Below are 13016 nucleotides of genomic sequence, written 5' to 3' on the forward strand. Positions count from 1 at the left end.
TGCTGTGATCAACTGGCTTTTGTATCAACGCAGCTCCAGGGTATTGGCAAACGTGTGTACAAGCACAATCCCCGATTAATAAGTCTATGATCATCTGGAACTTCATTTCTTTAATGGGAACCAATGATGGGTGTGGTTTTTTATTCATCTGCCACCCCTTTCTCGCCCCCAAGACAAGCAAGAAACCAAGAGGTTCAATCTGCTGCTGATCTAGAGCTGTTAATCCTGCATTGCCACCAATCCTATCATTACAACTCATAATTTACTAACAGATATTCGTTTAATAATACATTAGATGCTAATAGAAAGTTTAATTATATCATTGTGTTTCACCAACACACTCCCTATATCCATACTGTTCAACGAACACTGTTTATATCCCAGATCCCCTTAACTTAAGCATCAAAGATTACACCCTTCTTCCCCTTCTTGGACTTGAGCATCAAAGACTACATGACCTTGTTAATTCCTATGCTACTTGAAGAAATGCGATATCCTCAAATGCAAGTGCCCAAAACTTCCGTAACAAACCAAAGGAGGATATTCTTCTTTTCAACTTGGTATGTCTTCTAGGCTGTGCGCATCATAGATTATGAGCTGAAGAGATGAAATGCAGAGCAAAAGAATCAACACAGAAAGGGCCAGCAACCACCCCAAGTTACTTGTTTACAGAACCTGACACCCATTAAGTCACTGGAAATGCCTTAACCCTTTCTTTCAGGAAATCCTCACCACAAGAAAGAGTTCTCAAGCAACTATGATAATCAATAAGACAATTGTTTCCCAGGAACAAGCTAAAACAATAGCCACGAAAGAAGCCATCAAAACCCATGCGAAATATATAGCATGCCAAAGATCACATCCATGGCGTTAAAATCAATGAACACAACCATCTAAAGCCCACCATTCAACGATAACTGCACTGCCTCAATTCCCACAGACATCTCAGGCTTTTCTTCGTGACCAGGTATCCATAAAACTAATGAAAAACACCTTGCGGATCGTTCTATGAAACACTCTCAGCTGTCGTAGTATTCAAGATCAGCATAACAACTGGAAACCCACTACCGTTTTTCCGGATAAAAACTAGTGCAGCTAAAATCCTGGTTATTGAGTCATCATCACAATATTACTTGATTGATTTCTAGCTAAGAGCCGCACTTTGTGTCCCTTTTTCGACCAGGAAATCCTAGAACAACAACAACAGTAATAAAAAAAGGACCTATCCAATTAACTATATACATAAATCAAAGTACAGGGCTTTCAAATTCAGACTCTGACCTGAACTCTTAATTTAATAAAATAAATCAATGAACAACAATAAACAAAATTAAGGAGAACAAAATTACCCAGCAGGAGTGAAATATCGGGGATCAATGGTATCATAAATTCTTGATATTCGAAGGGTCAGTGGCTTAGGCTTGGTGGGGTTTTTACGCGGGCCGAAAATATCTTGAACCGAAGGCACATGTACCAGCACCAGCTTCCATGCCAAACACCAACCTGATCATCAAATTTCTACCAATCAAATCCTCAAATTTACAGTCACACACGAACGAAAAACTGAGGAAAAAATAGAAATGCATACGTACCAATAGATATAAACGAAAACACAAACAAGATTGCGAGAACGGGTCGCAAAATTAACAAACCCAAATAATCCCAATGAGAGAGGGAGGAGGAGGAGGAGGATTCCATAGACAAGCAACCGCAAGGTTTTGTCTACTTGGGCAAGCAATACATTCGGGCCCAAACTGCAATTGCTCTCAATCAAGGACGGCCGGTCGGTCGGATGGACTTGAGAGTTTATTAAAATAATAATAATAATAATCATTACAAAAAAAAAAAAAAAAAAAGGAACGCGCAGGTCAGGTGTTACTGAACCTGACCTCAATTTAGTCCACGTGAGCTCACACTTCACCTAGAGTTAAACTTGATGTTACCGGCTATTCCCGGTCAATTCACCAACGTTCCATTTTTCGGTCCAGGCTCATTCCCCTTATCATTTAACAACCCTCTCCAAACTCCTGAAGAACAAATCTCTCAAGAGTTTCCAAATTGGGGCGTGTTCTTATTTTAATGGAAACCTCCTCCGTTAACACATTAAGAGTACGTTACTCCCGTTGCAATTGCTTTAAACGTTGTTGTCACTGTTTCTGTTGTTTCTACTCTTACCCCTGAAAACTTATAACTAAAAATCCCTGAAAAAAAAGCCCCAATTTTTATTTTTATTAGAGATGGATTTAACACAAGCAGCGCAATCAGGTCTCTCGCTTCGATTTCACTCAAGTTCAATTCCAATTCAACTGCAATTACTCGATCAAAAACAAGAAACCCACATCGATAACGAAGAAAACCAAACAGAAGATGAACAATTTAGCATTTTGGGTCATCAAGTTTGTATAAAGAGACCAAGAGATAACAGTTCTCAATCATCATCTTCATCATCGACGACAAGTTCTTCGAAACGGGTTGCTTTGGATCCTGGTTTGGAGTCTCGTCGGGCCATGGTTCGGGCATGGGGAAACCACCCTCTTCCCGTCGCGGATCCTGAAATTCATGAGATTATGGAGAAAGAGAAGCAAAGGCAGTTTAAAGGTATTGAATTGATTGCATCTGAGAATTTTGTTTGCCGTGCAGTTATGGAAGCTCTTGGTAGTCATTTAACTAATAAATACTCGGAGGGATTGCCTGGTTCCAGATATTATACGGGAAATCAATATATTGATCAAATTGAATTGATTTGTTGGAGCCGCGCGCTGGCAGCTTTTGGACTTCATTCTGATAAATGGGGTGTTAATGTGCAGCCATATTCATGTACTTCAGCGAATTTTTCTGTTTACACTGGGCTTTTATTGCCCGGGGATAGGATCATGGGGTTAGACTCGCCTTCTGGAGGGCATTTAAGTCATGGGTATTATACACCTGGAGGGAAGAATGTGTCAGCTTCGTCAATTTTTTTTGAGAGTCTGCCATATAAAGTGAATCCACAAACCGGGTATATTGATTATGATAAGATGGAGGAGAAGGCTATGGATTTTAGACCTAAGATACTGATCAGTGGTGGGAGTTCGTACCCGAGGGAGTGGGATTATGCGAGGTTTAGACAAGTTGCTGATAAGATTGGTGCTGTTTTGATGTGTGATATGGCTCACATTAGCGGGCTCGTAGCAGCTAAGGTTTGAGATTTTGATATTGCATAATTTCCACGAGCATTCTACTTTTTATTTATCATTTTGATATCGGTTTTGAATTTGAAGATAGGGTACAAAATTATCTATCACTTAATGTCATGAGTGCTTGATTGATCAGCTTGTGCTTTTAGTCTCATGAGTTGCCACTTATTTAACAACTTCTAATTTGTATCTGAGCAAGATACCGGGATGCATTTAGAAATATATGCGGTGATTTAACAAATGACATATCAATAACAGATAGATACACACCCTTCTCAAGTAAACTCTCTAGCCATTCTGTTTCTATTTCTGGTGCTGAATCCTTTCAGGATCAATTATTTTTCCTGAAATGGAATTTAATAGCGTAGAATTGATTGGTTTTTTATCTTTACCACTTGCCTACTGCTGTAAATGCCTGAACTAAACATTAGCATGGTTTTTGTATTAGGATTCAGATTGTAATGTGGATTTATTTGCTAAAAGCATATTTTTTTCAAAGTGCTTGATGACTGAAAAAACAGTTTCCTATTGAGTCCATATTTGTATTGAGAATGAACAATATTGTGCAACAGGAGTTATACATTGATCTGCAATTAAATTAGCAAAATATTTTTCAGTAGTTTTTCCTTACTATTGTTTTGTCTCTCTTTCACAGGAATGTGTAAGTCCATTTGAATATTGTGATATTGTTACCTCTACAACACACAAAAGTCTTCGAGGTCCTAGAGGGGGGATTATTTTTTATAGGAAAGGCCCAAAATTGAGGAAGCAGGGCATGCTTCTTAGTCATGGTGATGGTAGCAGCCATTATGATTTTGAAGAAAAGATAAATTTTGCAGTCCATCCATCAACACAAGGGGGTCCTCACAATAATCACATCGCTGCTCTTGCCATAGCCTTAAAACAAGTGGCCACACCAGAGTACAAAGCATATATGCAACAGGTGAGGAAAAATGCTCAGGCATTAGCATCTGCTTTGTTGAAAAGAAAATGCAGACTCGTGACTGGTGGGACTGATAACCATTTGTTGCTGTGGGATCTAACTACCTGGGGATTAACAGGTATTATATTTCTATCCTTGCGCAATGTTTACATTAGTAGCCCAAGATTTAGTTTTTTCTTATGCATTGAAGTTAATAGCAATCCTGCTTTAGCTGTTATGCAATTCGGTCATTTTGCCTCCCCCCCCCCCTTTTTTTTTACATTTCAACATCAATGGATTCTTTTTTGGGTGTAAAGTATCATCTATTACTTGATGAAAATCATGTATTATGAAAATGGATAGAAATGGTACTTATTTCTTAAAATGAATAGAGATAATTATGTAGACTGATTTGGCAAGTAAGTTGCAATAATTTTTAAATTTTTCCACTTATATGAACCTCTTTGTAGCCTGTTTTATCTCGATTGTGAGAATGACCACCAAAATTCATAGCTGGCCCAGTTATACTGGGAAAAAGAAAACTGAATCAAAATTTACATATTCTTATGAAGCTTAAGTTGGTTCATCACACTATGTTGTCTTTATTTTTTATAATTTTTTTCATTGATCAGCAATTTGTGTTTAGAATGCTTAGAGCTAGTCACTGCCATCACTTCCTAGGTGCTGTAATATAGAATTTTGGCAAACTATACAGTCAGCTCTAAACAGAACAAATTCAAAGATACCATCATGTTTTAGACTTTTAGTCAACATGTCATCTGTGCTAAATAGTTTAACCTTGAAATTGGATGTACAAGTTCTACTTGTTAATGCTTTTCATCCGCACATTTTTTGCCTCTTCTTGATCAGCAATGAGTTCTCCTCTCCACTTGTCCAGTCAATATTTGTCCTTTTTTTTTTTTTTTGTGAGCATATGATGTTTAAAACTCAGAAACACTCTGCTCGCAATGAGATTACATACCTTGCACAGTAGCAGGCTGCCATCTTGACTGTATTGATATTCAAAATTGAAATGTAGTATGCTCCTATTTCTTGAGATTATGTGGCATTGGAATTCTAGATAGAATGTATTTTCTTAGTACATTGACTACTTTGAGTTTCAGTTTGATTCTCGTGTGCATTTCTGTTCTACTGCCTTTTCTCGTTATAAAGATTCTGGTAGCCATGAACTAGAAAATCTAGGTTACCTCTAGTATATGCAGACTTCTAAGTTTGGCTTTGAGCAGAAGTATCTGCGCAGAAGAGTGAGTAATCATTCAAGTGGAGAAGATTTGAATTGCCACTGGTGGAAACGTTACTCACCTATATATGCATCACCATTCAAGTCAAAGCATGGGGAAAGGAACATTTGAAATGACAAAGTTACTCTCTTGTGTAATCCAATTGCAGCAAACCCCTTTCTGGAATATCCCCCTTCACTTTACTTTTAACTTATTTTTATACCCAAGGGGGTTAATGTAGGCATTAGGGTTAAGCCTGTTTTAGATAAAATTATCATTTATCTTTTCAAGATAACCTGATTCTTCTTGGGACCCATATTTCAAGTTGGGACCCAGTGGATGATGACAGACCATGGGTGAGTGCATATATCATTACCTTCCCGGAGAAGGAAAACATTGGAGGGAAAAGCTCAAGGGCCTTCCAAACCACTCCTCTAAATTTTTATATTATCTCCAAACACTGCTCAAAGTAGCAGTTCTATATGATTCCTAATTCAACTTCCTTTTTCCTTTTAGCTTTATAGTTGTAGAATCTTCTTATTAAAACCTTTTATAGCAACAAAGTCTACAGTAGATGGAGACATGGGTGGGGTGCTCATGCCAATTAAATAGCATTGACTGCTTGAGTAAATTTACATCCTTTCTGTGTTTATGTAACTTTTCTTCTCAGTTTTATCTCCTAGCACACCTGAGAAAGGGAGTGTTTATGCATGACGTTGACACTCTTTTTTATATATATATAAAATTATCAGTGCATGTGTTTGTATGTTCCTTTTGCTCTCCTAATGACCATATTTCCTGTTCTTTCTTCCAGGCAAGTGTTATGAGAAGGTGTGTGAAATGTGCCACATCACTCTAAATAAAAGTGCCATATTTGGTGACAATGGTGCGATCTGTCCTGGAGGAGTGAGAATTGGTAAGTTGTTATTTTGTCAAGCTTCAATTTCCAATTAATATAAAGCCACCTATAGGTATATTGAGTTTAAAATTCTCAATCAAATTTCTTCATACATTAGATATAGTTTTAAAGGCAGTACAAAATGATTTTCTTCAGCGGAAAGTAGAGATGTTATTAGCTTCCAATGGGTTTTGATCATGTTTATTCCCGCTTCCTCCTTTTTCTTCAATTCCAAATTTTTCGTTGCGCTGAATTCCTGCATGTAATTTTCAAGTTACTATCATGTTAACATGAGGACCATGCTTTCTTCAATTTCCAAGTTTTTCATAATTTTAATCTTTTTCAGGTGCTCCTGCTATGACATCAAGAGGTTGCATAGAGGCTGATTTTGAGACGATTGCTGACTTTCTTCTCAAGGCTGCTCAGATTACGACTGTTGTGCAGAGGGAACATGGAAAAAAGGATTTCCTCAAAGGTCTTCATAACAATAAAGATATTGTTGAGCTTCGAAACCGGGTTGAGATTTTTGCTTCTCAGTTTGCCATGCCAGGATTTGACATTTGAATATATAAAAGAGGCAACTTGCATGCAGCTGGAGGTCTTTTTTCCTTGCCATTGTGGCTTACTGTCATTTCCGCATGGTGACCCATCCATTCCCCCCCGTTTTACTGTATTTCTTATTCTTCATTCATCGTGTAAAATACCATAGTGAATTTCTGGGATGTTGCCGGATTATTACAACATCCTAGCTGTTTTTTTCTTTTCTTTTCCATTTTTTGTAAAGTTATATCACGAGTTATTTAAAATTTTTCAAGGATGGACTATGTTTCTTTATGTTTGATTGCTCGAAATCAAATAGCGTTATTTTGATACATCCTTGATTATGATTTAAACAGGAAGACAGGATGTCTTCTGTATGAAATGCAAATAACATGCAAAACATTGTAATGACATCTTGCTCTGGGTGATGACTTTGCTCTTCTTCTTTAACGAACCCAGTGCATGTTCAAATGGTGATATGCTGCTCTGCTTGAAGCCATGTCAATTTCAGTATTTGCTTGGCCGCCTGTCTTTCTGTACTTGTCTATCGTGTCTTTCTGTCTCGGTTCTTTTACGGGGATCTTTATTCTTCTCACCCCAGATTAGTTCACCGTACAAGGGAGGTGGTAAGGTGGGGGACAACTGTAAATGGTTGGTTTTTTTTCTTTAAGCACCGCTTCCTCCATCTGTTATTAAAATGTTGTTGCAAGGACGGAATGGAAAAGCATAATTGGTTGTGATAATTAAAGGCATGGTGCTGGGGTTTCAAGAGTAATGATAATTCGCAGTGTGCTGCCGGCTGCCGGCTGCCCACAGCTTTGTTGGAACACAACTTTGCTGCCAAAAACTGCCTGCTTCTGGTGCAGCTAGCTTTATTTATTTAGCTAGATTTTGTCGTTATCTTTTCTCCTTTTATTTCCCATTATTTTACAAGTTAGTTTATTAAGCATTCTCATATGGAACCCATGAAGGGAAGCAAGGCATGAATTTCCGGCAAGGGACAAAAAGCACGAGATACGGTTAGAAAAGAGAAAGTGACCCTCCATGTATTGTGTTTTTTATATTTTCCCAAGCCCAAAAAGGGGGGAGAAATTGGCAAGCATAACATGATTATCATAAAGAAAGATAGAGAGTTCAGAAGCGACATGTCAAGAAGAAGAGTGCTGTGCTAAGAAGCTTTCATCATCAACTCCATTGCTTTCAAAGCGAACCCGTATCAGACAAAAGATTTCTTCCCAAGGAGCTAAGAGGGAGGGCTTCTTTTGAAATTAAAGCGAACCCAGGAATATCACAGTCCTCTCTACAAGTCCTAGGTCTCCTTTTTGCATCATTTTTCACTACTAGAATGATTGGTCATTTAGTGTAACAACTAAAGAGCACTTCCATGACTACGCAACCGGAATAAGAGGAAAATCTAAGGATTTTTTCTAACTTGTCGTATCTCTCTCTCTCTCTCTCCCTACAAGAAGCAGCTTTCTTTTTGTGTTGTTTCACACTGTAATAAAAGGTAGGAAGCAACAAGAAGCTGGATTTTCATTTTCATGTCGAGAAAGCGTAACAACGTTGTCCCTGCATAATAACTCCATCTCCCTGAACTGAACTGCCCAATCTTTTTCATGTTTACTTTGTTCAGTTCAACATCTTTTCCTTTTGGTTTCCAACCAAAAACTAGAGAACTACCACAGCAACCGTAACAAACAAGAAATCCATATGGAAGGGGAAAGGAAAAATATATGAAAATTAAGAGGAAAAGGAGAAAAAATAAATAGAGAAGAGAAGGCTTAAAGGTACAACCACCCCAACAACTGCTTCATGTACCTTGTATTTTTTTTTTTTGTTTAATTCTCAACCATTCTATTTCTTCTTCTTTTCTCTCTCCCTCTTCCTACCTACCTACCTATGACTGCAAAAGTCCAAAAGCTTCTTCCTTCCTTCAACAATCTCATCAAAGAAATCATCAAGCTGCCCGATAATATTTTCAGCTCCAGATCTCAACACCCCAAAACACCCTCTTAAGTTGTCCACTCTTTCTCTCATCCCCACCTCTGTTTCCCACTCTACAGCTCCTCCTTGTCCACACTTTCGCTCAAGCTCCCCTCTGAGCTCCTCCATGGCCATCTTTGATCTCCTGAACTCGTAAAGCAGAATCCCTGGCCTCCCATTTATCTGGTTTATCTCTGCTGCTACTCTCTGCTGCAATCTTCCTGTTGAGATCATGAAAGCTGATCCAAAAAACAAGCACCCTTCGTACCCTCCTCGCAGAAAACTTGATTCTGGCCAACAATAGACCAGTCCATAGAGCAAGATCATTAGTAGCAAAGAGCTTACGTTTCTCATTGCATACAGAACTCCTCGAAAACCATTGAATCCGTTGAGTTTGGATTCAATAGAAATCTTCTCATCAAACCTCAAAGATAGCGGTTGGATTCTTGTTTCCATTAAAGCTCTGTTATCTTCTTCTAATCCCACTGCCTCCCTTCTACACCCGGAAATTGCCCTTATGACCTGTTTCAAGAATTCCAAAAATATATATCATAAAGAACAGTACTTTGTGATGTTAATTTAGATATTCTTGTATAATGAATCAAGAAATGAGAGGAAGGATGGGGATAAGATTTTCTTTTTTGAACCTGGCGAGAGAGCTGGGGGCTAAGATGGCGATGATTGTCAAGAGAAGAGGTGATATTGAATCCAGCAGAATAGTAATTCTCGATGCCAGATACGCCTGATTTAAGGACATGACATGCCTCCCATAGCTTAGAACTCTCGTCCATGTATTCATCAAGCCACTTGTCACCAACAGGCAAATGGAGTTTTTGGACAAGCAAAGTCAACTGAGAATGAAAAGATCTTAATAAAGAAAGAACTCTTTGAAGGAATTGAATCGACATGAAGTTGTTGGAGAGATAAACACGTTCAAGATCATCGATCCCTCTGGTTAGAAAAGAGTAGAAACCATTGACAGAATTTGTAGAGGAAGGATCCATTGTACTAATTTCAAGGAGAAGAATCAATCAGGGGAGGATCACTGATCACTCACACTCACTATAACAGCTCTCCGCGCAAGTATAAAGGAAAGAAAAGTGATGGGATGGTAGCATAAGAGTTGGAGGAGGAGGCGGGTGTGTCTTTCGGGGGGGAGGGGAGGGGAGGAGAAGGTAACAAAAGATGGAGGGGTATTTAAACCGGGAGAAGTGAGGGGAAGCATAAGAGAAAGAGAATGGAAGGAGGGAATATCTTAGAAGCTCAGGTTTCTAAGGTTGAAAAGGATTGTTGGGAGCAATGATGGGTGTTTCCTATACAGGGGAAAGGATGATTGGTAAAATGGCATTTTCATTGATATTTTAATGGGCATAAAGAAGAGAAAAGAGGAAAATTTTAAAAACAATTTAGGAGTTTCCCAAATAAATAAAGCAGAATTTACCATAAAGAAAACAGAGACATATATGTATATATATATATATATATAAAGCCTATAAGACATTAATTTTCCATGAGCTCCCTTCCAATTTCTTGCTTTTGTTGCTGTGCTCTGTGTTTCTTTTCTCCTCCATCCTATTAAAGATTAAATTATAGCACCATATATTTGTCAAAATATACACATATATTACAAAATATAATAATATGTGAGAGAATCGGCAGGATGTGATGCTGATATACACCAAGTATTATGAATATATAGCTGGTCATATTCCATGATGATTTTCTTTCAACCATTAAGAGGTTTTTTTGGATTAGTTTGCACATTAATTACGATTAAATATTTTTTTAAGAAATAATTTTAAAAAACATTTGTTCATATTTCAACATGAAAATATTTAAAAAAATAACTATAATTACATTTTCAAACGATACTATTATCGAGCGATCATTAAAGATTTAATGTGATATGATAATGGAGTAGGGATTTCTGGGTCGTAGAAGGTTTGACTGGATTGTTGACTGAGATTATGATTCTATTCTATATCTTTTAATTCCTTTATTTCATCCATATAGATACGAGTCTTCGCTTTTGATTTTAGTGCTTGCTTTGGCTTCTTCTTCCCTGCTTTTCTTCCTCGAGCAACTGAGTTTGTTCCTTCACTTGTTGAAATTTGTGGGATTTTATTTCTCCTAGATATATTTTTATTGTCCTTTATTTATTTTCTTTTTCTTTTTCAAAAGGAGGAAGTGGAATGATGAGGTTCTTTATATGTGTGTTCCGCAAACTTTTCTACGTGGAAAATCAGTCTTTTCAGGCCTTATTTAATTTATATTTTTCTTTTTCCTTTTCAATTTTTTCCTCTTGGATTATTTCTTCCTTCTTCATTCCCTTAGTCACTAGTCCCCTTTGCAGTCTTATTAATTTTATTTAAAAAAAAAAAACACCGAATCCCATCACTCTTTTACTGTGGAGGGAGAGATATTTCATGTTGATTGCTACACTGCAATTATATTTTTGCTTTTATAAAATTAATTGAGGCTATAATAGTTTATTGAATTTTTTTGCACGGTTCAGTGACATAAATATCCTTAAAAGGTAAACAAAAAAACTAAACAATGTGAGGGGCTTTTTAACATTTTATTTTTTTAATAAGAAAATTATTTTCATTACCTATATAAAAAAAAGTAAAGGATTGGTTAATGGGTGTCTTGGTATTTTCATCATGGTTTTATGTTATAATCTATTTGAATTAGAGACAAATCAATTTTTATAAGAAAATTAATAATAAAAAAAGTAGCAGCGCGTACATAACATGCCCCAATGAGTGGACGCTGCCTTTCCAACAATGTGTGCGATGTCAATTGACAGTAAAAATATTCAATTGTTGTGTCTTTTAAAGTGTCCAGTGACATTAATATGACTAATGAGGCGAATTGCGTGTGTAGTGCAAATTGACTCGAAGGAGATGAAAGTTTTTTTTCTTCCCCCTTCTTCTTTATCCTCTTTTTTTTAAATTCTTCAACGGGGTTAGCTAAAATTCCAAGGTTTGTCCTTTCGTTTAATTTTATTTTAGTTGCGATCCTCCTTTTAACTAGTTTTTATTTTTTAAAGTTTTTTCAAATTTCATCTATTCCATTTGGTTTTATTTAATTTTTATATTAAATATGGTATTCATTCTCTTGATTGTTGTTTTTCAATCCTTTTCTTGATTTTTTTTTTAATCTGTCCTCAACATTTTTTTTATTTTTTTATCTAATTATGGTCTTCATTTTTTTAATTGCTTCTTTTTAATCATTTTCTTCTTATTTTTTTTTTAAATCCCTCAATATTTTATTTTATTTTATTTATTATCTAATTTGATCCTCATTCTTTTAATATTTTTTTCCTTTTCTTACCTTGGCTTTTTTATTTTTAAACCTAAACATTTTGTTTTTATTCTTTAGTCCAGATTTTGCTTCTCATTCTTTTAATTACTCTTTATATATATATATATATATATATATATTCTTTTTTATGGGGTTATTCCAAATCACGGGTTAAACTAGTTAACCCGGGTTGTTTTAGTTTTTTTTTTAATATTTTTTTAAGTGTTTTTTTTTTATTTTATCATTTGACATTAGGTCTAGTTAGGTTTTGAGCTTTTTTTGATGTTTTTATGCTTTTTCTTTATGTGGAGCTATCTCGGGTCATTGGTTAGTCAGGATAAACACTAGGTGACTCGAGTTTTTTTTTTTTTTTTTTAATGTTCTTTAAATTTATTTTAACTTTAATTCTTTTTTATAGGTTATTTTTAAAAAATATATTTTTTTTTTAATCATGATTTTCATGTCGTGGATGGCGGATTAATAGAGTGAACTCAGGTTGACTCAACTTTTTTTTTTTTACTATTCTTTTTAAAAATTAATTAATTTTTATTTTTTTTCGATGTTGAGTTTATGAATTTTTTCACTTTCCATTCAACATGATATTCTTATCTAATATCTTATGTAGTTGTCAAGTTAAACTGAGCTGAGTTAGATTATCATTAATTAATTAAATTATTTTTTTATTTTAAAAAGAAATTGACTCGAAAAAAGTCTAGTAAATATACTATGCATCCTGGCAACTTAAAAGTCAATCCAAGCCATTAATTTGGCAGAGATTTAGGACCCATCAGACGGCGGATCTGAGAAAAGGGATTCTGTGACTCAGTCTTTCGGATTCTATGTTTATAATTATATATTACAATATGATATCTTTGGCTTTCCAAAAAATTTTCCATTTGACTGAATGATTAATTGGTCTTATCATCACTTAATCAACGGCAATAGAATGT

At 35.9% G+C, this 13016-nt stretch overlaps 2 protein-coding genes across 2 annotated transcripts; one reads left to right on the forward strand and one right to left on the reverse strand.

Moving 5' to 3' along the window:
* Positions 1 to 1986: 1986 nt before the first annotated feature.
* Positions 1987 to 7054, forward strand: LOC118041724 (serine hydroxymethyltransferase 7). Its single transcript, XM_035049205.2, has 4 exons — positions 1987 to 3179; positions 3832 to 4237; positions 6154 to 6255; positions 6584 to 7054. Exons 1-4 carry the CDS (start codon positions 2238 to 2240, stop codon positions 6799 to 6801), a joined length of 1668 nt encoding a protein of 555 aa, XP_034905096.1. The 5' UTR covers positions 1987 to 2237; the 3' UTR covers positions 6802 to 7054.
* Positions 7055 to 8488: 1434 nt separating this feature from the next.
* LOC118041725 (uncharacterized) lies at positions 8489 to 10135 on the reverse strand. The gene is made up of 2 exons (XM_035049206.2): positions 9408 to 10135; positions 8489 to 9282 (listed from the first exon to the last, which is right to left on the reverse strand). The coding sequence occupies exons 1-2, from the start codon at positions 9762 to 9764 to the stop codon at positions 8671 to 8673; spliced, it is 969 nt and encodes a 322-aa protein (XP_034905097.1). The 5' UTR covers positions 9765 to 10135; the 3' UTR covers positions 8489 to 8670.
* Between the last annotated feature and the right edge of the window lie 2881 nt (positions 10136 to 13016).

This window comes from Populus alba, chromosome 14, assembly GCF_005239225.2.
Source record: "Populus alba chromosome 14, ASM523922v2, whole genome shotgun sequence".
NCBI classification, from domain to species: Eukaryota; Viridiplantae; Streptophyta; class Magnoliopsida; order Malpighiales; family Salicaceae; genus Populus; species Populus alba.